A 23,896-nucleotide genomic window follows, 5' to 3' on the forward strand; every position below is an offset into this window, starting at 1 on the left:
AAGATAATTGTACATAAACAAAAAGAAAATGGTATTTCTATTTGAACCTAAAAAAGAAATGATGATTATGCATTTAAAATATAATCGTTGATGATACATGCAACCGGACTTTATCAGCAAAAGTCTTTTTTTTTTAACTCAAAACTATTGCTTAATAAAATATAGACTCAAACAAAAGTCTTTTTTTTTACATTGAAATTATTGCTTAATAAATATGTGACTCAATCAAAAGTCTTTTTTTTTTAATTGAGAATTTTGCTTAATAAATATCACAAACAAACAGGGAGTTTTGAGAGACATCCTAAGACGTACTAAAAGGTGTTTATTGACTTATTGTGAGGGTTTTATTTTTCCAATCATTTGTTTTTTGTTTAATCATGGATCAAATTGCAATCAAAGAAGAAGAGATGAAAGGTTTAATCATCAGCGACCCTAGTTCTGACAACTCTTCGCATCAGGTTCAAATTACTTAAAACTGAGCTTTTCTATATATTTTCATAAATTTTGCGATGATCCATCATTGCATGATCCATCCATGCATGCATTTTTCATAGGGTTAAGTTTTCTTTCTTTTCTTTATTTCTTGTAAGTTTTGCGATGTATGATGGATTGTGAGGTATATTGATACTGTTGAACCGTAGTCAAGATGTATAAACACAAGTACACACAACAGAACGTCCTATCATGAGTCTTTGAGTCGTTTTTCTGAAATGGACCAATGACTTGTATGCAAATTTTGTGATTATAATAAGTGGAAAAGATATCAATATCAATGAACTCATCATCTATATTGATCAGTGTTTGAATTTTCTTCGGAATAATTGTGAGTTTAGTACATTTTTGAAACTTAATTAGCAAAATAGTACAATCACTATTTATAATTGGCAAATTAGTCAGCTTTTACTATTCTCACTATTTGGAAGACATTAGAACCCCTTCAACTTTCTCATATTTACACAAATGCCATTAAACACATATTTTTCATTTATTTCTTTTTTCTTTTTAATTACATTCTCCCTTCAATCTAAAAACTAAAATACTAGTCAATGAAATTTTTTTTTTTTTTACAAGTTTCAAATATATAAAAATCTATGTTTTTTCTCTATTATATGATATGCATTTTGTTTGAAGATTTTATTTGATAATAACAAATAATTTTCATTAATTTTAGATATGTACAATTTACTAAGTGTACAGATCTAATCCGTACAACTTAAAACGTGTACATATGTACATCTGTACAACTTAATAAGTGTACAAATATTAGTATACAAGTCGTAAACGATTGTACACGTATTTGTACAATAGGATATATGTACAAATACAATTGTACAGATCAAACTGTATATTTATTATATGTACAGAAAAATGTATGTATAAAAACTATATACAATGATATATGTATAGATATAATTGTATGTATATTGACTATTATATTGTATTATACATGTATTTGTACAATATGATATATATGTACAAATACAATTGTACAGATCAAACTGTACACAAATTATATGTACAAATGAATTGTACGGATGCATTTTGTACATCTACCCTTTTGTAATTTACCACCACTACACTATACCCCACTTTCTCATCTATCTCACACATTCTCTATCTCACATGGTGGACCCATTGTCTATTTATCCAATTTTGAATAGTAAATGTACTATATCACAAATTAAGTTTTGAAAATGTACTATAATGCTAATTTTCCCATTTTCTTCTCATTCTTTTTTTCTGATTTTCCATTTGAATACAGGAGGATTCTGTTTCTGGTACACACGAAGGTACGGTAGCATCGTTGATGACTTGATATAAATTACGAAAAGATGAACAACCTCAATCGTGTTAAAATTGAAAATTATATCATGTTTTGTTTAATTATAACTTTAAATCGTTTCTATAGATATATAACATAATTAGAATACTTCGTAATTTATAAAGTTGTAATTATGATTCGTCAAACTTTATAATTAACCTCGGAAAAATCTTAATAACGAAAAACTTGTAAAGGGTTGCAAGAACACGGGAAGCTCAAGACAGATATAATACCATATGTGAGATTAAGTCCTCCGGGGTCTTACACCATCACGTTCGAGTCTTATGCGAAAATGGTGGACCTGGTCAAGAATGGATATTACGAGTCCCTTCCTTTCACTTCCGGTGGATATACTTGGTACGTCATTTCACCATCAAGACCATTGTTACAACTTTATATTATATATATTTCTATAATTGTATCCCTTTTCAAATCTTAAAAAGGACGTTCAAAATCTACCCAAACGGAAACGCACAGCCAGGATTTGTTTCGGTTTATGCAAAACTATGTAACTCAACCAACTGCCCACAAGATGTGTATGCGGAGATAAAGTTCTTCGTCTACAACGGTGTCACGCGTTTCTATTATACGCGTCAAGGTACGTAGGTACTTAGTTTTAGAGGATTGATTATTTGGTACGTAAGACTAAATTATTATCTTCTTTTTCTTCTCCGTGAAACATAACCAAGTGTTGCAAGTCTAGCTACTATTGGCCGTACGTTACTATATATGTTGTTGTCAACTCTATTGGTCAAGAGTGAAAGATAATTCCAAAGCAAGATGATTTAGGCTCAAATGAGTTTATTAAGATTGATTAAACTTAGACATTAAGATAGCTCATGAAGAGCTTTATTCAAATGCAAACTAAAAGATAAAAAGAAAGAACTTTAGTTTGTCACCAAGATCACAATGATTCAAAATTGATATTTCATAAGATTGAAGAGGAAGAGTTGTTTTGCACACTTTATATAGTAATCTATCTTGCTAGAGAACCGTAGTTACATTGTCTCATAAGATTGGGTTTGTGGCTCTTCAAAGTCTTGTCTTAAGGATGCTCTAATAAGACTACCACATACGAATGTATATTCTCTTTGGTTAATGAGGATTTCAAGTAATTGTTTAAGAAGTTTTTGTTTTTTCTTTTGGTCATAGAATGTGAGACAGTAAAGTTTGATCATGAAAATTCGGAGTGGGGAGTGGCACAGTTTCTGACCACAACCTGGTTCGTCAAGGAAACGGGGTATATTTACGACGGAGAGAAATGTCAGTTTGGAATAGATATCTTCGTTTGTCCACGCAAGGGGGAAATTTTCTCTTTTGACCAAAACGTCACCAACCCCGTTTACCCTTGGTGCATTCCCAATTTCTCTACCCTCTGTCATTGCTCTTACACATCCGATACGTTTTGTTCTGGAGGCAGCAACTGGTGACTCTCTTAATCTCTCTCTACGCAAACACATGCACCCTCGTATGGTATATAGCTAATATGTATGTGTTTGTTATATGATGGATTTGATGATGATTAGGGTTTTGAAAGTGTATCCAAATGGAGATCGTTGTGCAACGGATAAATATTTGTCACTCTACCTATTGAGTGTGGATAATGATATCAATTACGTTAAAGCCACGCTACGAGTTCTAAACCAAACCCCATGCAACAACGTGGCGAAGCAAGGTACGTGAGTGCATGGTTCACTCAATATGTCCTTTCATCATCATGGCGATATATATGTAGTGTGACAGAATTTACGTTATTAATTATAATTTTATATGTAATTTTGTTGCTCTTTTTTTTTCTTATGGTAAGTTGAGGGATGGCGTAATGCAGCATGCAATAATGGATGGGGTTTCCAGGAGTTTATAAGTCTTGCAGATCTTACAGATCCATGCAAAGGTTTTGTTGTGAACGATGTGCTTCAAGTTCAAGTCGAGATCACGGCCTTCTCCAAACACACTCCATGCTAGGGCTTATGGTGAGCCCAACAACAACTTACCTAGCCTCTTTTGCTTTTATTTTTATTTTTTTACGATCTTGTGTATTTTGTTAACACTGTTTTCGTGGAAGGCTCAAACCGGAGATCTCTTCAAACTACTCAAAAACATTATATATCATCAGTGGATCGCCGGAGCCATGAGATGCGAGATCCTTACCTATCTTTTGTTTCTATATGTCCAAAATAAGAAAGGTTTCTATAACTCTTTCCCACAATCTACTCTTCTTCTTTTTTTTTTTTTATCAAAATAAAACAAAACTCTACTCTTTTGTATATATTCTGATTTAATCAAAAGACCTACCACTATGTTTGTAATAAAAAAATTCTAGTATGGTTGTAATACAAATAATCTACCATAGTTGTAATAAATATAATATATTTTGGTTTGTAATAAATAAAAAATCTACTCTTTTGTGTGTCCAAAATTATAAAGAGTTTTGAACTCTTTTCCCACATTGTGTGTGTTAATTATCCTTAGTTCCTAAATTATAGTACATATAATAATAGCAAACTAAGAAAATGTCACCAGTATTGTGTCTTTCCATCGTAACTTTATGTAATTTGATTTTTTATTTAGTAAAATATGAAGTATACAACCAAAATTTGTACCTTTATTGTACTTTATGCCAATTGTATTATTTAATTTTTGTTGAAAATAACGAGTTCCTCGCCATATATAGTATAATATATACATAAACAAAAGAAGAAGAAGAGAGTATGGAAAACATATATACCCATAGCACATGAAGGAAGCGATACATCTCTTCTTATTTCTCTTTCAGCTAATACATCTTTATTGCTTTTTTTTTGCTTATATTTTGCTTAAATTATGTCTATTGAATATTGATGATTTCGTTATATATATACACAATTGTAAATTACAATTTGTAATATGTTGTATAAAAGAAACTATATAGTAAATGGCATGATGTGTTATTGATGAAAATATATTGATTTTTTGAGTGAGCAAATCACAGTAAGAATATATAAATGTTGTAGAAATCAATTCCTTAAAAGTCTTTTTGGCTTAACACTAAATATTAATGTGTGTAGAAATAAATTAATATTACAACATTGATCATACCTTTCGGTGGTGACCTCTTGAAGGAGATTCGTGTAATGAGACAATGGTATATAGTCAACGAGAGATGGACGTGCACCCATGTATACTATGTAAACCTGTAACATTATCATAATCATAAACTCATGAGTCGTATGTAACATTAGCAAAAAAGGAAAATATAATCATGCTTGGGTACAGTTGTGCTACATGTTTTTCTTGGTCATTCCCTGCTGAGCAGAAGACATTCAGAGACAAGAGAGAGAAACAAACAAAGAGGAAAGAAAATTTCGACATTTTCTATTTCATAAGTTTAGGAGAATGGAAAAGTTGAGTATTTATAGGAGATAGTTTTTTTTAAGTAATCCCTTTCTCTCTATAGTTTTTGAAAAATTAGTTCCAATACAACAAGTCTACCTCACATGGTAATAAGTGAACTATGAAATATTGTTTCACAATGCGCACTACCAAAAACTTTAGACCATTTTCACATTTCTGGCTATACATTTTACAAAAGTTTAGTTCTCCATTCCCTATATATTAAAAGAGAAGTACAAAAAGTACTCGGATCAGGTCAATTTAAAAATTATAACCTGGATTCTTAAATTGGATCTTTGAAAGAAATGTTTATTTTCATATCAACTATCATTACATATATTTAGGTAACTATAATTATATTATTTCCCTGTTTAAATTTGGATTTCCTAATATTTCTCTAACTAATTAACAATAATGCTTCTTTTATATTTATGTGATCATATTTTTAATTTATTGCATTACAATATATAATACAAATGTATAATAAAAATCCAACATTTGTTTTACATATGTTGCAATTTTAATTTTCCAAAACAGACATATATTACTAGATTGAAAAAAGTGTATGTACAACAAGGTTAAAAAATGTTTTCAAATCTATCTTTTAATATAAAAATTTCTTTTCTTTTTTATTTATAATTTTAATTATTAACTTTTTTTTCAAACTGAATATTAAGCATATAATATCCCTTATATTATATTTACTAAATCACTATATTTACTAAGAGTATACTCCATAAGTTTTTTTTAATTAAAAATTTAGTTAAGTAAATCAATATTACAATTGTTATCATAGGAAAATTTGAATTTATGATGTCACATCTATTTCAAATTTAAAAGCTAGGTTATACTCCTATATTATAGGGATTTAATTTTTCTCATTTTTCAGTTATACTCATTTTTATGTCATAATTCAATTATATTTTTTTATTATACTTATATATTTTTTTTAATTATTACTCATTTTAATGATTCTTTTTAAAATACACGGGTCTTCAAGGGTTAGTTCTTTTATGGGAAAAATGTCAAAAAAATCCCGATGTTTCAAATTTGGGACGCTTTAATACCAAACTTTTAAGAAGTCATTTTAATCACAAAGTTTATGTTGACTTTTCCGCAAAATAGTTAAGTTTTCTTGACTTTGCCAATTTAAGCACGACGTTTTATCTGTCTGAAAATTGTGAAACAAGGTTAATTACTATTCGTGAGTTGCTTCCGTTTTAACCTAAACGATCATGTATTTTAAACCACAAAATAGCGTCGTAAATAAAATTAAATTCTAGTGCAATCGTTTATACTATAATTTCTATAAATGGTCTATGCATATTATTAGTCACCATGTATGATCGATTAAAAAAAATACTGTATCGTTTGTGTGAGATTGAAAACAAAAAAAAATTTAGTAAGTATTATATTAGATAAATAAAAATATTTTTTGCTGTAAGAAAATATATATTACATATTTACAGTTTTTGGTTGAACTTTGAAATTTAAGTTAAGCTTTCATGCACTCAACGGTATAGTATTTACAGTTTATCAGCCTTTTTTTTTTGGGTTAACGACACATTTTACCAAATTATTGAACTTATTAATTGGTTCTATTATTTGGGGTCTGTTCATAGAACATGTGCAGTAGTGATAGACTCTCGCATATTTTTACCAAAACATTATACTAAAATGTGTATGTTTTTTTTTTTTCCTTTTTCGTTACTGTATTACATCTATTATTAAAAAAAAGTCATATGTCTATCATCTATCTTTGTTCTACAAAAAAATAAAATTCACATATTTTTAAAAAAATCTATTTAAAAAAAAATCTATGTATATTTAATCAAAGTTTAGAATTTATAATTGTTTTAGAGAATATACACACTTTGACCCACTCCCCTTACCAAAATTTCTCAACAACTTCATAAACCATAACCAAACATATATATATCGTTCATCCCACGGATTAATAAACATTTTCCTTCCAAATCCATAACACGGTCCATATATATTGCATGGCTCATGCATATTATTCAATATTCTCCAATCTCATATCAGATATAAGTACGTAGAAATTAAATGACTTCTTTCAAAAGGATTTTGCAACCACTCTCACTTCTCTTACTAACTCTGTTGCTCACTTCTGTTACTTCCGGCCGTTTACTCATCGACTTCGACCCTGTTCCGTCGTCTGCCAACACGCCATTGGAAACTGAGTTCGATTGTTGCAACCTTAGCCTTCCGTTAGGTAACAACGTCCCTTTGATCAGTAATGAAACGACGTCGGAACAATCGAGAGCCGTCGTACAAATGTCCAACATAACCTGATAATAATCTCGTATATGTACAACAATATCATAAAATTGTGGTATTAATATACAAAATACGAATTATATGATTGGATATATTACAAAATACACATTATATGATTCGATATTAAGGTTTTCTTTAACCTTTCACGATGAAAATGACTATTCTACATTTATATATTCAAAATTATGCTATGTTAAACCTTTTTAAGTGTAGAAAGACCAAATTTTACGATCAACTGAATGCAGTATAATTATAAAATGAAATGTCGACTGGTCTTGGTGAACCTTGAAAGTGATGAACCAAGAGTTTTAATTAGTTGACAATTTTTAATTTCCAATTTCCATAGATCGGAGGGGTAACTCCGCGACTCAATCCAGCAGCTCATGTCCCGGACCATATGGTTAAAATTTAATTTTATTAAAGTATTTTTTATTTCTGCAATCAATTTTTAGTTTCAATTTCTACTTGAATATCAAACACAATATTTGATAATTTCTTTGTACCTCACAATTTGCGGAATTACTCCAATTGCAAGAACATAGAAATTACGAGTTCCTTCTAATGACCACAATCCAAGATCAAAAGTACACCTCAGTGAGCTTGAGCTTACAACAAAAATCCACTAATTGTCTTTTTTTTTTGTTGTCAAAAATGTTCTTTACAAACGATACACACAAAGATGACTAGCTTGGTATGATGTAAAAGAAATTAAAGATATCTACCTTTTAAATTCAAAACTATTAAAATCTATATTAATTTGTCTCGTATGTTGTAAAAGACATGTTAAAAGTGAAAACATGGAAGTCTACTAGAGAGAGTTAGTTAAAAATGATGTGATCGATCGTAATTTGCCAACTTGCTATTCTTGGATGTCCTTGACTTACCTACACGACCACATCTTGTGAACGACTTCACTTTGCAAGTGTGGTCAGTCTGTGTGGTTCGTAATTTGTTAAGTGCAATGTTTATACCACTTTAATTTTCTTTTATGTATATTAAAAAAACAGCTAACTATAAACACTTTACAACAAATTCATCAATATTGTTTACAAGATTTAATAATCCCGTATTAGTATTCGACGTTAAAGTGAAAAATAAAATCTAGTTGTAGTAACAAAAAGGAGCTTTTGTTTGTAATACCGCATCTTACTCAATAATGAAGAAACCCATCATTCCACTTGTATATAGTAACGTACCCATTTCATTTATAATATATCATGATCTTAGTTTGTCTATATACATCTTTTGTAACCTTCCTCTCACTTTATCTTCTTCGGTTATATCAATAAAAGTGTCTTCACTTATTAAGAAAGAGAAATGGGAAAACATTTATTCCGATCATCGTCTCCTCCTCCTCCACCGGCGAAACCAAAGCCTCACCACACGCTCGTAGACTCAGCAATGGAGGACTACGAGATCAAAGTCCACTCTATAACAACCAAATGAACTTCTCCAGAGTCGTCCATGCATTGATCACTTTCTCTTCTCCCCAACTAGTCACCAAGAAGCAGAGCAGTTCGTACGAGCCGTAAACAACTTGTATAACTCAATGCACCGTCTAGTCTCCGTTACACCGGAGTCATTAGAGAATCTTAACCGTGCACAAAACGTGATGAAGACGGGGATGAAGCTTCTCGCATCAGAGTTCCGCCGTGTGTTAGAGGAGAATAGAGAGTATTTAGATCCTGAATGTGTATCTTTACGTTCTTGGAACTCATCAAGATTCAGCGTTTCTACTCCGAGTACTGTCTCTGATTCCAGTTGTACAGATGAAGGCTACTTCGCCGACGAGCATAGATTCTCTGGTGGAGATCCTAACGCCATGGATGATCTGAAAATGATCGGTGAATGTATGATTTCTACAGGACACGCCAACGAATGCGTTAGGGTTTACAAATCCGTACGTAAATCTATCGTGGACGAGACGCTACACAGTTTGGGAGTGGAGAAGTTAACTCTACATCAGGTACAAAAACTGAACTGGGAGATTCTTGAAACAAAGATCATATCATGGCTTCAAGGAGTGAAATTAGCGGTTAGGTCTCTGTTTTACGGGGAAAAGATCCTTGCGGAACACGTTTTCTCTAACTCCTCCATCGCGGATTCCTCTTTCACCGCGAGATTATTCAAGAAGGAGCTTTAAACTTGTTTGCTTTCCCTGAAAATGTAGGAAGATTCAAGAGACTGACCTCCGAGAAAATGTTTCGCGTTCTTGTTATGTACGAATCGATTTTGCAAAGTTGATTAATGCCAAGATTAGGACTAACGAGAACATCATCACTTTGGTTTGTTTTAGTTCCATTGAAATGTATGGGTGAGAGTTTGAGATCTTTCTCTCTGTGAATAAATAGAAAAGAGTTTGGTACTGTATTAGATGTTGTATGAGTTTTGACTATAAAAATCTCTAAAGTTCATAACTTCATATTGTTGACTAAAAATAAAGAGATTAAAGAGTTGACTAAAAAATAAAAATGAATTTTAAGCTTCGGCCCATAAGCTCCATTCTTTGGATTAATGGTTCTTTTTTCTGGCCCATTTATTGGTGTAGCCCATTAATGGTTTCTTTCTTCTTTCTCATTGCTTATGCCTTATGCTGTGTTCGAGCTTCTTCTTCCATGGCGAAACTAGTAGAAGAGATGAATCCTGAAGGTTCACGGTACCAGATTCTTCTCTCATGTCCTTCTGGGCTCTCTCCGTCTCAGGTAATTTTCTCTTATCTCACCTTTTTCCTCTGTTAATCGGACTTAGACACATTGGTTTCGTATCCGTTATCATATGATTTTGCTGTTTCAATGCTTAAAGGTCTCGGTGGATTTCTCGAAATCTCATGATCGGGTTCCTCATTCCGATCCTGTTCTGGAGGATTCTATTTCTGAGGTGAGAACCCGAAATGATTCATCTTTACTAGAACTTGTGTTGGGTTCTGATTCACTACTCTGGTTAGATCATACTTTTTCATGGCTTAATTTGAAAGTTTAGATTTTGATCCGCATTGAAGTTTGATGACTCTTGGCAAATTAGGTTTGGGATAAGAGAACACAGGGCAATTCATCTTTGTTCAATGGCCAAAAATTCAGGGTATGATCTTTGAAATTGTTCTGTACTTAGTCACCAATCAAATCAGCTAGTACATTTTGATGTCTTTTAAGTTTCCACATAAATTGTTGTGTTTTCTTTCAGTATGGATCATATTGTCTAGATGGTGATGGTGGTACCAATGAAGTGCCACACGTTTGTCTTCGTCTTGGCCTGACAGATTACAGGTTTCTTGTTTATATTTCCTCTTCAGTGTTTGTGTATGATTATGCTTCTAACTTTATTGAATTCTGGCAATCACCATGACTTATGGAGAGAATTTATTACTAACCATGGACATGGTTTCCAAGGACTTTTGTAGGAACAAATTTGAGTTCTCTGTGGGAGAAGTTCATTGTTACATCAGAAGGTATATCCGCAAAATCTCACACTTCGAGAGATTTTTGTTATCTAGTTTTGTGCTGGGGAACTTGTAGAGCTTCCAGGTGGTTTGATCAGGTTTCTTATTGTTATGGTTTTGTTCTCTCGCAGATGACTCAATGAGATGTCGACATACCTCTAGTCCTTTGGGTAATGGAGCAGTTATCGAAACTTCTGACAAGAAGGTTATCGTGTTACACCGGAGTAATAATGTCGGGGAATTTCCAGGACATTATGTATTCCCTGGGGGCCATCCAGAGGTATTCACATGAAGCATCTTCTTTTTACATAAAGCATTATCATATTGTCTCTGTTTCTAACTCTTTGGTAGTTTGATTTTAACATTGTAGCCAACAGCAGTAGGTATTGATTACCATCAGCCTGAAATAGATGTTCAAACCAGCGAGCTTTTGAACAAGAAGGTAACCCAAGAAATGTTTGACAGCATTATCTGTGAGGTTGTCGAAGAAACTGGAATACCGGCATCATCACTTGTAAGCCAGAAGGATTTCTTAAGGATTTCTTTTGGTCTCTCACTTAGGCACCCTGAGTGATATCTGATAGGGGTTTCTTTTATACAACTACAGAGCCAGCCTCTCTTCATCGGTATATCTCGCAGAGAGCTGAATGTAAGACCAGCTATGTTTTTCTACCTCAAGTGTAGTCATCATTCAGATGACATTCCAAGGTTATACTCTGGCGCTGCAGACGGGTTTGAGTCAACACAGCTCCACACAGTCTCATTGGTGAGTACTCTAATCCATCGAGGATGCAAAACCATCAAGTGCATGTTTTACTCTCTAGTTATAATCCCATCACAAATAAATGTCGGTTTGCTTTAAAATGATCGATCAGGATGAGCTGAAGATGATGACATCGAGAATGCCAGGTTGCCATCATGGTGGATTCGCTCTCTACGAACTGATGCTTCAACACATCTCAAGAACATAAAGGAAAGCTCTTTAACGAAGACCTTAAGAGGACAATACTTGAACTTACACCTAGTTGTGTGATGGTATGGTAATGATCACAAATTTTTCTTTTGTTTTTATGCCATTAGTATTAGTAGAGTTTCCAGTAATTTTTTATAATGAACCGCAATAATTTGTTAAGTACGTGATGATGAGCAACTATAATGTAACTGAGACACCAGAAGCTGTAACCATGGTTTCCATTTATGTTAAAGATAAAAGGTTCATTTGTTCACATATGTAACCATTCTAGCTTCTAGCATTTAAGTTTTAAATAAAAACATAAATGGCACGAGTTCTATAGAATCTACAACAAGGGAGATTTTATGCTTATCTAGCTACTCCCTCAAAAGTCTTAATTATTATATCAAGTTCTATATGTAAAAACTAAAACAATTCAAATTGAAAAATGAAAAGACTAAATAGTTAATTAGATGGCTTCGTTATTGGATGCTGATCATCATCAAGGTCACATGTCTTTGCAGCATATATAAGATCCAATGCTTCTATGATCTGCGGGTATTCCCTCAGTGCAATATCCGCTCGGGCCTCAAGTTCTTCAGGGGAAAGCTTCATCAACTCAGGATCACGGATTCTTAAGCTAGGGTCGTTGACAGATTTTGCAAACTGACATATCCAGTCGAAGTATTCTTGCCCATGGCCATGCGTAGGAGCACACACGAGAAACCTAGCAATAGTGGCAATTTCAAATCCCGCCTCAGTCAACAATGCATATATCTCCTCCGGTTTGTCCGCAGGCAAGTATGGCACAAACGCACACTCTCTTTTGCATTTACACGGACAAGATGATTCCATTCTCCTAATATAATGCATATATACGATTGTTAGAAAGAAGAAAAAAAGAAGTTTGTATCCAATAAATTAACAAATCATCTCGAAATCATTCTATTTTATTTATTTAAACTTCATGAACATAATGAAACTTTACGTGTGTGGAACTAACAATTCGAAGTAGTTACAAAATTTAGTTAACCAACAGTACAAGAGATTGATGCTTAGATTTTAGATGTTGTATATAAGACTTTTGTGATCTTTTGTTAACAATTAATCAATAGAAGAATAACCTAAACTTAACCTTGGAAAAACACCTACAAAGTAAACCCTAAATCTAATCAAACCATACAAGAAAAAGCAATAGGTAAATATTTTGAATGAGAATATAGAAATTAACTAACCTGTAATCAGAACTTTTGATGATAAAAGGATCAACAGATGAAGAAAACAAAGCACACCCAGTTTATGATGACACAAAGAACATGTCGAGGTACCATACTATATATATATACAAATATGGAAAATTTTCTAAGCGCTAGCTCGCGTGTATTGCAATTTGCAAAGTATCTTTTTTTTTTACATATGGAAAAAAATTTCTTTCGTTTTATGCCATTAGTATTACTAGAGTTGCCAGTGAATTTTATGAACCGCAATAATTTGTTAAGTCCGTGATGCTATCATGCTGAGCAACTATAACGTAATTCAGACATCAGAAGCTGTAACCAGGGTTTCCATTTACGTTATAAAAGGTTCATTTGTTCACATATGTAACCATACTATATTCTAGCATTTAAGTTAAAGTAGAAACATAAATGGCATAAGTTATTTGGAAGCTACAACAAGTCAAATGCAAAAGAACACAAAACCGCAAGCAAGTCACTGTTGATTCTTACTTAATTTTACCCGGATTTGAATGAGTTCCTTTGGCTTTGTTAGCGAGAATATTTCATTCATTATCGAATGGCAAATGGAAAAAGATTGAAGTTCACCCTCAACATCAATGGTAATGACAACATATAGTTACTCCATGCATATGCCGAAACTTACAAATTTTGGAATAATATGATCGTATTTATCTTCAATCTTATTAGAAATACAAATCTACACTATAATTTTAAAAAATTTAAATATACCTTATATTAAAAAGATTGATTATTTCATTTTGGACCGCATACGCACAAGAGGCATTAGACATCCTGGCAGCTAAGGGAACAATGTTGGCACATTCATTCCGTAAAGCAATGTTAATACTTGATATAAATTTTTTTCATACCTGACATTTTGCAGAGTTAAAAGTTCAGCCAAGTCTTTGTATTGTTCCCCGTTTGATAAGGCTTGTAGGTCGTGCTCCAATATGTCGTGGGCTTTGGTCTTCTCATTTCTACAAGATCCATCATCCATGAATGGGGTAACAACTTGAACAATCTTGTTAAAGGCACTTTAACATGTACGGATGCAGATAACTCATACCAGTCAAGAGCTTCAGTGTATTTCGTCTTCCCAATCTCAAAGAAAGTATGCATTGAGAAGACATTATCTTTCACTTTCATAAACCTCCAAGATACCTCTCAACTTCTTCCTAGTTCCCATTCACCCTCAAAATACTTTTATGCAAAGTATTTCATACTAAAAATAACCCGTCTCGCTCTGGAGCCTAAATCCATGGAAAACGAAATTTAGCATCAATCTTTCAAGAATCTTGGTTCCAACATACAATTTGTGAGAAAAAAAACTGAACTGGGTCAGATACATAATCGTCAAGATACCTGTGCATAGTCTCCCTTAACTTCTTTATTCAATGTGACTTCTTTAATCATCAAATTGGATATTTCCAAATAAAAATTTACAGAGGATCGAGCATATCAGAAGCACTTATTTAGCTTGTGATTGAAACAAACAAAACAATGGTCTTTTACATGTACACATTTTGTATATAATCTTACTCTCTTTTATTTTTTTTTTCAAGTTCTCATCTACTAATAACGAGAAACAGAGTTTTCAAGGGAAAACGACTACCTTGTCTTCTAATATTTAAACAACAACGCTGGTGAAGCAGTGATCTTTTGTCCGTGAAAGTGAAACCCAAGTTGTGCTATACCTCTGATGATCTGATTAATCAACGTACAACTTGTGTCTAGTATTGAGCTGGCACCATCAGCTTTAATCAGTATTGATCGGACAGGCCAATTTGTTTTCATTTCTACTTTCTATTCTTAAACCTTGGTGTGCTTATCTTTCCTATGTTTCCATCGTTGAAATCAATAGCTCATCTGCTCTAATACTAGTCAAAGAAGAGTAACGATTCTTTACAATTGATTCAAATCTGATCCCCACAGGCTATTCTCTTCACAAACTAGACCAGGTGCTTTGAATTACAGAAAGAATTTCAAGAGGAGAAAGTAATGAATCAAGTCTTCAGATTCAGACATACAAACAGGTCAAACCATGGCTACCATTTGTATTAAGAATACGAGGTTCATCTGTTCACATATCTAACGATACAAGATTCTAAGGCCTCTAGTATTTCAAGTTTGATTAGTCACATTGACGAGAAGGGTTCTATAAAAGCTACAACAGGAGAAATATGGAACCGTTCAAAATCTCATGCAAACCATTATGGATTGGTGCTTTTACCCGGCTTTGGATGAATCTCTTTGGCTTTGTTGGAAGTTCTTTCTAAAAAATGCAGATAAACTAGCAGTAGCAGCGCGACCGTTCTCTACACACAGGAAATAATCGTCCACTGAAACAACACAGAAACAAAAGGAACTCAGAATGACACATGATGCAGTGATTAATTAACAAGTTCACTGAAACATATCTCATACAAATGAAATGTAAAGTCGATGGAAAACTGCTTCAAACAAATCGAGCATGGTGATTACTGAACTCTATTGAAGAAAGAGAAGTTATAACAGTACCAGACATTACTCCATGGGTAACTGATGTAATGATCCCATGCTCTACTGGCTCGCCTTCTGCTACCGATGATCCTTCCGGAAGAACAGAGAGAGTTGTATTTGGAAAGACTAAATAAGCCAATGCCGTCATTTTCTGTACATTGCAGTTCAAGTAAATATAACCAACACGCAAAAGAAAAGATAACAATGGACATCAAGGTTTTTAAATAACCTTTTCTTCAAGCTTGTTTGGATCGAGTACAACATATCCATTATCAGCCAGGCAACAACATATAGCAACTGAAAAACAAAAACGCCGATAAAATAATAAGAAGAAACACACAAAATTCTCAAAGTCAATTAGAGAAGAGTATAAAGTTGCGAAGAAGTACCAGCGAGATGCTTCATAGGGATTCCTGCATCGACAAGAGCTGCACATGCTGCATTTATCGCACACGGTAGAAGCTACACAGAATTGAATCAAGGAAAAAGCAGCTAAAACTGTCTTTTATTTTGATGCACCAATTTTTTTACTAAAACATATTCACACTCCCAGCTTATGCGATTACAAGCTTTCACTACTAAAAACTCTATAAATGCTCAAAACGGCATTGCTTATACCAGATATTATGTGTTTGACTAACACAGCATCAATAAATAGTTACCAAGGGGAAAGGCTCAGAAAAAGGATACAGAACCATCATCATGTACAACCTACACGGGAATAAAAAAAATGAAAACATCACATACAGCCCAAACTGATAAATTGAGAATCTTACAATGCATGACAATTATTACAAGGGAGTGGAGTTACTGAAACGGATAAGAATCCATATACACAACATTGAATAGCTACTCACTTGAATTATCACTGAGGTGGTGGTATTTGGATTAACTGTCAAAACACAAATACTCTGTATTGTCCTTTTCAGTATCATCTCATACTCCTTTTCTACTTTTCCTATCATTGTGCATAACAGAAGTCAGTCAGAATCTAAAAACCAAGAATAACCTTTACCACATACTCAAGCAACAAAGCAACATCCAAACATGATTAAACTAAATGCTTTTTAAGATTACCAATCTGCCCGGTTTTAGGCTTCCATATGACTTCAAAACAAGCCTTCTCAGCATTTTCGTTCTTCTTCGTTCCTGCTTTAGGTCCATAAACTGCAGCTAGAACTTTTGTATCCCCTGAAATATAAACAAGAAGCAATACCATTAGAAAGTTTCATCAATCCCATTCAAAAAGTACCCATCTGAGATATTTAGAGACATGGAGATTGAAACAAGTACCTTGCGACCAGCTAGCAGAGCCATGAGGACGATGAAGGATGTTACGGGAACACGCAAGTGGTCTCAGCTGATTCGGTGTTCTTCCATCTTCTCGATCAACCTCCATTGCTCTAATACTCCTTCACACAAGAAGGTTTTCAAAAAGTAAGGATCTTTGGTCAAAAATTCCAACTTTCATATGCTAAAACTACAAATTGTACCACTGAAAACAAAAACAGAACCACTTCTAGCTCAACACTACGAATTGTATTTGAACAGTTCTGATCAACATCCGTGTAGGGTTTTTGTTAATTGAGACAAAAACTCGTTCTTTCAATTCTACAATACTCGTATCTCGCCCATAAAAGACAATATATGAACAAACACGAACCCACAGAGAACTAGAGTAACAACCTAATTTTGAGGAAGCTAGAAGACGAGAGAGTTCCTTATCAAACAAGAAGACTAACCAGAGAGAGAATACACAGCTACGGAAGTGAAAGCTGGACGAAGAAGAAGACTAAACCAGAGCAGAGAGAAGAAGAATCGTTCTGAAGAATTAGGGTTTATTTGGTTTATGTTTCAAAACCCTCAATCTCAAATCAATTGAAGTGTACCGAGATAAACCGGATGGTCCGGTTATTATAACTTTAACCAGTAATGTCGATGAGGAAAGAACTTAATGCGGTGTTTGAACATAAATCAAAACAATCGTCCGGTGAGAAAAATCTGAGTATAACTGACGGAAAAAAATCCGACGATTCCTTTGAATCGACGATATAAAAAATTGATCTGAGATTCAAATTCCGGTGATAAACGCGAAGAAGATGGATGATGAGTTGTTGGAATTGCAGCGTCAGTTCGAGTTTGCTCAACAGGTGAAGTCAAGCGTGAGATTATCGGATCGAAATGTCGTCGAGTTGGTTCAGAAGCTTCAGGAGCTTGGCGTTATAGACTTCGATCTGCTTCATACCGTCACCGGAAAGGAATACATCACTCAGGTACTGATTCAATTTTCGTTTTCGGTGTGAATTTAGACTCTTCGAGAATCTACAAATGCATGATGTGAGTAATGTGTTGGTGGAGTGAGAAACTGATAAATCTGCTTGTTGCATGAGGAATTGAATCGGAAAATGAAGTTAAATTTCTTGATCGAGGTTTTTGCTGAATGCTGCGAAGGTTTTGGTGCAGATGATTGTTGTTTTTTTAATTGTTCCTCTTGATTTGTTGCAGGAACAATTGAGGAATGAAATTATTCGTGAGATTAGTAAACTGGGACGTGTATCAGTTATTGATCTGGCAGATACGATTGGGGTTGATTTGTATCATGTGGAGAAGCAAGCACAAGATGTAGTGTTGAGTGATCCAGGGTTAATGCTAGTCCAGGGAGAAATAATATCACAAAATTATTGGGATTCGATTGCGGAAGAAATTAATGAGAGGCTTCAAGAATGCAGTCAAATTGCTGTGGCTGAACTTGCTGGTCAGTTACAGGTTGGCTCTGAGTTGGTCCAATCAGTTTTAGAGCCTCGACTTGGAACTTTGGTAATTTTGCTTCTGCTCTTGAGCTTTCCAGTTTTTTTTTAACTGAATGTGAGTTTTATTATATCTTTGGATTTTCTTATGTTTCAATATTTTTTAGGTGAAAGCAAGGCTAGAAGGTGGGCAGTTATATACACCTGCTTATGTAGCACGTGTGACCGCTATGGTTCGAGGTGCTTCCAGGGGTATCTTTGTTCCCTCCAACTTGTCGGCATTGTGGGCACCATTGCAACAGTTGGTACAAGAGATGAATGGAGCCAGTGGAGTTGCTGTTGAGAATTCATTTTTCCAGTCTATATTCAACCGACTGTTGAAGGAAGAGGAGATGCTTGGATCACTACGTGCTGGAACCCATTGGACTCCTAGCGTATGTCACAAAATTCTTTTCTTTTGGGATTCTGGCCCTAAATAGATTTACATCTCTATCACTGTACAGTCTTCAAAATTTCATGAGAGCACTCTTGTCTATGCTTGCTGAAACCCACGTTCAGTTACCATCCATTAGAGTAACTTGTTTGATTTTGGTGGCAGGCTTTTGCAATTGCTCAAAAGGAATGTGTAGACTCTTCTTTTTCACAGGTTTGGTCATCATCTGAAGTGTCCTTAGTCCGTTTATTTAACAGCTTGTTTTGGAGAAAACTTCATCAGACTGCAGTATTAGCCTGTTATATATTATTCTTTCTTGAAGAAATGGTGAATCAATTTGTTTATGGTTTGGATTGTTCCGTTTTCCTGCAGAATTCTTACATCTCCTATGAGACCATGCAGAAGCTTGGGATTTCTCAAGCTGTCCAATTCTTACAGGTATCGTATCATGTTAGTTTAGCGTATTTTTCTGTATTTGAGAAAATCTAAGTTATGGAATGATAGCTAAAATGAGTATTACGTTGCCTCCCTTCACTTTTTTTTCCTCATTATAAGTTATGGTTTATGACATGTATAGTCTAGATATCCAGATGGTACACCTTTAGCTGCTGTATTTATTCATTCCTCAATGATTGAGATGCTGGATTCTGCAACCGAGGATGCTATTGAGCAAAACAGTTGGTGAGATTAATTTCTCGTACTCTTTTTCCTTTACGCTCCTTGTATCACTAGATCCGTTTTCACTGACACCCTTGATACTGGGTTCAGGATCGATTCACTCTCTGTATTACCTTCATCATTCACATCACAGGATGCAAACAAGATGTTGCTTCTTTGTCGCTCTGTCCAATCAGCTCTCAAGGTGAGATTTTGATCAAATTTGATAACTAGTCAACAGTCTTTTGTAATAAATTGCTGATTTATTTAGCGTTTCAGGCTGACAAAGCACTTATATTGGGCGAATCTTACGTCCTGAGCAGTGGGTTTATCAAGGTAAACATATAAGGGTATTATTAGTAGTTCCATTGAGAGCTGCTGTCTGTCCCATTTGGTTTTCTCCATCCGAATTATGCCTTGGTTTGACCTACTAATGTTTAGGGCATATATGATCAAATTGAGAAAGAGGCAGAAGCTTTTAGCATCCAAGCTTCTACTGCTAGTTTGATAGATTCTTCAAGCAAATCATCAGAGTCGACAGAAAGCGTACCTGCTAATACAGATAAAGGGTCAAGGAAGAAAAAAGGAAAGTCTGTCAGCATGAAGGCAGCTTCCGTAGAAACTGTTCCAGATGATGAAGAGGACACCCGTCCAAAATCTAAGAGAAACCAGAAGAAAGGCAGGGATTCATCGTCATCACAGAAGTTGGATTCAAAAGCAGGAGGCAAGAAAGAGCCGGTTAAGGCGCAAGAAAGTAATAATATTATTCCGCCAGACGAATGGGTGATGAAAAAGATCGTGGACTCTGTGCCTGAGTTTGATGATGATGGTACATCTGAGAACTTTTTCTTATGTGTGCATAAAAATTAATGTAGCTATAAATTTTGAGTCCATTTGACATAAATTCTGCGATTTCTTGCAGGTACGGAGAACCCAGATTCGATTCTTAAGCATTTAGCTGATCATATGAAACCTATGCTCATTAATTCACTGAAGGAGAGAAGAAAGAAAATCTTTACAGAAAATGCAGATAGATTGAGGCGTTTGATTGATGATCTGCAGAAAAAACTTGATGAGGTTGAAATCAACTGCTTCAGTTATAGTTGTATCTTTAGCTTGACTACCAATACCCAATGTCTCCCCTCTGTTTCTCATTTTCTGATCTTATTATTCTTGGATTTCCTTTTGGCAGTCTTTCCTAAATATGCAGCTGTACGAAAAAGCGCTAGAGCTTTTCGAAGATGACCAATCGACTTCAGTAAGTAATTTTGAAAGTGATACTCGTACTACTCAAAGAACTTAGTGTGGGTACTCAAAGAATCTAGTGTGTAACACTTTCGTTTCTTCTGGTCCTAGGTTGTTTTACATAGGCATCTGCTGAGAACAACAGCAGCTACAATTGCTGATACACTTCTTCATGGCTTGGTAGGACAAAACAAATGGTGTTTCCAAGATCATATTCGTATCGATTTAACTAATCAAGCTTTGATTATCAAAACAGGACATCCACAACAAACTGAAGAACGGTATTGAAGTTGGAGAATCAAAAACGCAAGATCCAGTTTTGCTTGATTCTTCTGAGAGAATGGCCCTTGTAATGCAATCTTGGTCACTAATCTAACTTAGTACTTTATTGCTGCACTTTTTATTATTTTGGATAGTACTAGTCGATATTTGACTCTCCCATGTTTCCTTTTCTTTGGCGCAGGCTAAGAATCTCAACGGTTCACTTTCGAAAAAGGCTGTTGCATTAGTTGAGGCACTGGAAGGAAAGGTTAGATCTTCGTTAATTTTCTTTTTTTCCTTAGTTGTTAACATAACGCCTGGTCTGTTGAAAAAGTGGTTGCCTGTTTCTTTTCTGTTCTTCCATCTCGATTTCTCTTCTCTTGTGGCTGACCATGTTTATATACAGCCAAAGTTTCTGTTCTGATAAAATTTTAATGGGAGTCACAGAAAAATCTTTATTATAACGTAGGCTCTTTTCCACTACCTAGTTAATAACCCTCTTAAAGGGTGGTTTCATTTTGGCTCGTCTAGTGAATGCATCTAAGCGCCATTTGATGGGATTATTTTTGTTTCCAGCGTGTAGACACTTTCATGATCACCTTCAGAGACCTGGCAGAGGAAAGGTATAATATAATTCTTATTTTTTGAGAAATCTTTGAAGCAAGTCTGCTTGGTTTTTACCACTGGGTTTGAACTGTATATTGACTGTATTTGTGCAGTGGATTAGTATTGAAAAAGCTTGACAAAAAATTGGAAAGGACACTCCTACATGCATATCGTAAGGTATGTACCACACCATATTGTTGTTTCTATAATTTTATGATCTCTGTTCACTGCTTTTAATCCCTTTAGTGATGATGTTATCTGTGCTTGCAGGATCTGACATCTCAAGTTTCTACCGAATCAGACCCTGTTGGACTTCTCGCTAAAGTTGTCTCTCTCCTTTTCATTAAGGTACACATCCACGTTCGTGTAACTATATTACATGCTCAAAATCCGGGGTTAAGTTATGGTTGGAACTCGACAGATTCACAATAAAGCTTTACAAGCCCCTGGTAGAGCCATTGCTTCGGCTATTTCACACTTGAAGGTATTACATCTTAGGAGAGATTCACAATAACCCTTCTCTCCAGATCATTCCCTTTTTCATCCGCAGTCAGTTCACTCTGCGATTTCAAACCTTGTAGGATAAACTTGAAGAATCTGCGTACAAGACGTTGACGGATTACCAAACAGCTACTGTAACTCTTCTTGCTCTAATGTCAGCTTCATCCGGCGAGGTTCATCTCTTATCTCGTGGGCAACAAATGCTCATTTCAAATACAACCAATTAAATCTCTGTAGAGGATGATTTCTTTAAGCTCTTCATTCACATGTACAGGAACATGACTGCTCATCAGACAGAATCTTAACCAAACGGGAATTTCTCGAGAGCCAGATGCCATTGCTTAGAACCCTCGTCCTTGGCGAGTCACAGCCACAACAATCCTAATCCAACAGACTCAGGACGGAAGGTTCCCTTAGTGTTCTGCTGTTAAAGCCTAAGTCACTCCTCTAAAACTTACTAGGAGTAGGAAAAATCGACTCATCTCTGGAGAGCTCTGTTACAACTTTTGTACACAAAAAGATTTCATGGTCCAAACCTTAAACCATCAATGGAGGTCTTTATATTTCAAAACACTCTTTTATTAAGATTTACTCATAATGATACAACCAGATAGATTATTACAAGAAACAGAAGAAAAAAAGAGAGTCACACACCACTTATGTTATTACAGCATCACACGTTACTATCTTCAACGTTCCAACTCCTCAAAGTTAAGCTTAACCAGAGATATCAATAGACTTGACCTCAGGCTTCCTCTCTGGAACTTTCGGCACCATAACCGATAACACACCATTCTCCATACTAGCCTTCACTTCCTCCACCTTCGCATTCTCCGGCAGCCTAAACCTCCTCATGAACTTCCCACTCGACCTCTCCACACGGTGCCACTTGTCACTCTTCTCTTCATTCTCACTGCTCCTCTCTCCACTTATCTGAAGTATGTTCCCATCTTCAACCTCCACTTTCACCTCTTCCTTCTTAAGCCCCGGCAAGTCCGCCTTGAACACGTGCGCTTCAGGTGTCTCTCTCCAATCCACTTTGGCGTTTGTGAACGCTGCCACGTCCTTACCCGTTGCGCTTCCCATCCCCGATGGTGTCATGAATCCTTCGAACGGATCCCATACGTCTAGCGAGAATGGATCGAACACGTTTGTCCTACGGCCTCCAAAAATGCTTGGAATTAGAGACATCGTTTCACTTACTCTTTGCGAGATTGCTCTGTTTTGTTTTTGCTTAGCTATGGATTCTTTTTAACTCTTTGTTGATGCAAACACCTATGTGCTTTGGTGTATTTATAGGTAGAAAAGATGGGAGAGTATAGGATAAGAGAGAGAGAACGTTCGGCAAAGTTCTTGAAGATTCAAGTTTTGTCTATAACGTTACTACCAGATTTCTCAGGTGCTTTCAAGAAGTTTCGATGTTGAGAGGGTTTTAGACGACGTGCAATTCATAAGCTCGGCCGGTGAACGCCATGCCGTTTTATTTTACATGGGCTTCGTTAACGGGCCTTTAATACGACATGCAATTAATCACACGTCTATAGTTAAATTGAACACTTGTCTTTTGGTTCTAAACAAAAATGAACAAGTGTTTTTACTAAACCGCCGGATCATGAAAATCACAAAAATGTGTCGTGGTTAAGTTTAAATTATTTGGTACTGGTACAACAACTCAACAAGCACAAAATGTGGTTATTAATTGTTATATATATAAATGTTTTGTAAAAAAACAAAAAAAAAAAAAACTTAAAATCGCCAACAATATTCATACACAATCCGTAAATTTTAATAATCACCGCATCTCTGTGGTCAAGTGGGTTTGGACG

The 23,896-nt window shown here is 34.9% G+C and overlaps 6 protein-coding genes across 7 annotated transcripts; 4 read left to right on the top strand and 2 right to left on the bottom strand.

The window, feature by feature from the left end:
- Nucleotides 1–3,057: 3,057 nt before the first annotated feature.
- On the top strand, nt 3,058–4,132 carry LOC17886410 (ubiquitin carboxyl-terminal hydrolase 12; the record flags this gene model as incomplete). The annotated part of the gene is made up of 4 exons (XM_023783140.1): nt 3,058–3,248; nt 3,349–3,497; nt 3,630–3,795; nt 3,888–4,132. Coding segments are annotated over 3 exons (498 nt in total), but the record flags the coding sequence as incomplete, so codon positions are not given.
- Nucleotides 4,133–8,812: 4,680 nt separating this feature from the next.
- On the top strand, nt 8,813–9,638 carry LOC111830640 (exocyst complex component EXO70H1-like). Its single transcript, XM_023783141.1, has 2 exons — nt 8,813–8,884; nt 8,952–9,638. The coding sequence occupies exons 1-2, from the start codon at nt 8,813–8,815 to the stop codon at nt 9,636–9,638; spliced, it is 759 nt and encodes a 252-aa protein (XP_023638909.1).
- Nucleotides 9,639–10,098: 460 nt separating this feature from the next.
- On the top strand, nt 10,099–12,092 carry LOC17886979 (nudix hydrolase 9). The gene is given in 10 exon segments (XM_006291471.2): nt 10,099–10,197; nt 10,298–10,372; nt 10,517–10,573; nt 10,676–10,758; nt 10,882–10,940; nt 11,063–11,211; nt 11,302–11,445; nt 11,539–11,697; nt 11,807–11,884; nt 11,887–12,092. Coding segments are annotated over 10 exon segments (969 nt in total). The 5' UTR covers nt 10,099–10,110; the 3' UTR covers nt 11,965–12,092.
- Nucleotides 12,093–15,145: 3,053 nt separating this feature from the next.
- On the bottom strand, nt 15,146–17,441 carry LOC17885310 (exosome complex exonuclease RRP46 homolog). 2 transcript variants are annotated; one of them, XM_023782725.1, is made up of 9 exons: nt 17,363–17,441; nt 16,914–17,032; nt 16,698–16,811; nt 16,478–16,578; nt 16,311–16,331; nt 16,010–16,082; nt 15,850–15,917; nt 15,639–15,771; nt 15,146–15,460 (listed from the first exon to the last, which is right to left on the bottom strand). In XM_023782725.1, the coding sequence occupies exons 2-9, from the start codon at nt 17,017–17,019 to the stop codon at nt 15,348–15,350; spliced, it is 729 nt and encodes a 242-aa protein (XP_023638493.1). In that variant the 5' UTR covers nt 17,020–17,032; nt 17,363–17,441; the 3' UTR covers nt 15,146–15,347. The 2 variants fall into 2 exon arrangements, with proteins under 2 accessions (XP_023638493.1, XP_006291764.1); XM_006291702.2 differs by having other exon boundaries at nt 17,307–17,391.
- Nucleotides 17,442–17,589: 148 nt separating this feature from the next.
- On the top strand, nt 17,590–22,641 carry LOC17885122 (E3 UFM1-protein ligase 1 homolog). Its single transcript, XM_023782453.1, has 20 exons — nt 17,590–17,893; nt 18,126–18,437; nt 18,535–18,801; nt 18,966–19,013; nt 19,173–19,238; nt 19,378–19,481; nt 19,569–19,662; nt 19,737–19,793; nt 19,899–20,286; nt 20,380–20,534; nt 20,650–20,715; nt 20,814–20,882; nt 20,959–21,051; nt 21,166–21,231; nt 21,540–21,586; nt 21,683–21,746; nt 21,840–21,917; nt 21,991–22,053; nt 22,151–22,243; nt 22,345–22,641. The coding sequence occupies exons 1-20, from the start codon at nt 17,720–17,722 to the stop codon at nt 22,453–22,455; spliced, it is 2,415 nt and encodes an 804-aa protein (XP_023638221.1). The 5' UTR covers nt 17,590–17,719; the 3' UTR covers nt 22,456–22,641.
- LOC17886476 (17.6 kDa class I heat shock protein 3) lies at nt 22,608–23,357 on the bottom strand. The gene has a single exon (XM_006291918.2). The coding sequence runs from the start codon at nt 23,259–23,261 to the stop codon at nt 22,788–22,790; it is 474 nt and encodes a 157-aa protein (XP_006291980.1). The 5' UTR covers nt 23,262–23,357; the 3' UTR covers nt 22,608–22,787.
- Between the last annotated feature and the right edge of the window lie 539 nt (nt 23,358–23,896).

The sequence above is a fragment of the Capsella rubella genome, unplaced genomic scaffold (genome assembly GCF_000375325.1).
Source record: "Capsella rubella cultivar Monte Gargano unplaced genomic scaffold, Caprub1_0 scaffold_5, whole genome shotgun sequence".
Taxonomy (NCBI): Eukaryota; Viridiplantae; Streptophyta; class Magnoliopsida; order Brassicales; family Brassicaceae; genus Capsella; species Capsella rubella.

What these genes read in the sequence shown, in the direction of transcription:
- LOC111830640 (XM_023783141.1), top strand. Translation starts at nt 8,813, where the DNA reads ATGGGAAAACATTTATTCCGATCATCGTCTCCTCCTCCTCCACCGGCG. An exon ending in CAAAGCCTCACCACACGCTC is followed by an intron (nt 8,885 to 8,951) that starts GTAGACTCAGCA and finishes GAACTTCTCCAG; the next exon opens with AGTCGTCCATGCATTGATCA.
- LOC17885310 (XM_023782725.1), bottom strand. Translation starts at nt 17,019, where the DNA reads ATGGAGGTTGATCGAGAAGATGGAAGAACACCGAATCAGCTGAGACCA. An exon ending in CCACCTCAGTGATAATTCAA is followed by an intron (nt 16,332 to 16,477) that starts GTGAGTAGCTAT and finishes ATTCCCGTGTAG; the next exon opens with GTTGTACATGATGATGGTTC. An exon ending in CAAACAAGCTTGAAGAAAAG is followed by an intron (nt 15,772 to 15,849) that starts GTTATTTAAAAA and finishes TGCAATGTACAG; the next exon opens with AAAATGACGGCATTGGCTTA.
- LOC17885122 (XM_023782453.1), top strand. Translation starts at nt 17,720, where the DNA reads ATGGATGATGAGTTGTTGGAATTGCAGCGTCAGTTCGAGTTTGCTCAA. An exon ending in TAGACTCTTCTTTTTCACAG is followed by an intron (nt 19,014 to 19,172) that starts GTTTGGTCATCA and finishes GTTTTCCTGCAG; the next exon opens with AATTCTTACATCTCCTATGA. An exon ending in AAGATGACCAATCGACTTCA is followed by an intron (nt 20,716 to 20,813) that starts GTAAGTAATTTT and finishes TTCTGGTCCTAG; the next exon opens with GTTGTTTTACATAGGCATCT.
- LOC17886476 (XM_006291918.2), bottom strand. Translation starts at nt 23,261, where the DNA reads ATGTCTCTAATTCCAAGCATTTTTGGAGGCCGTAGGACAAACGTGTTC.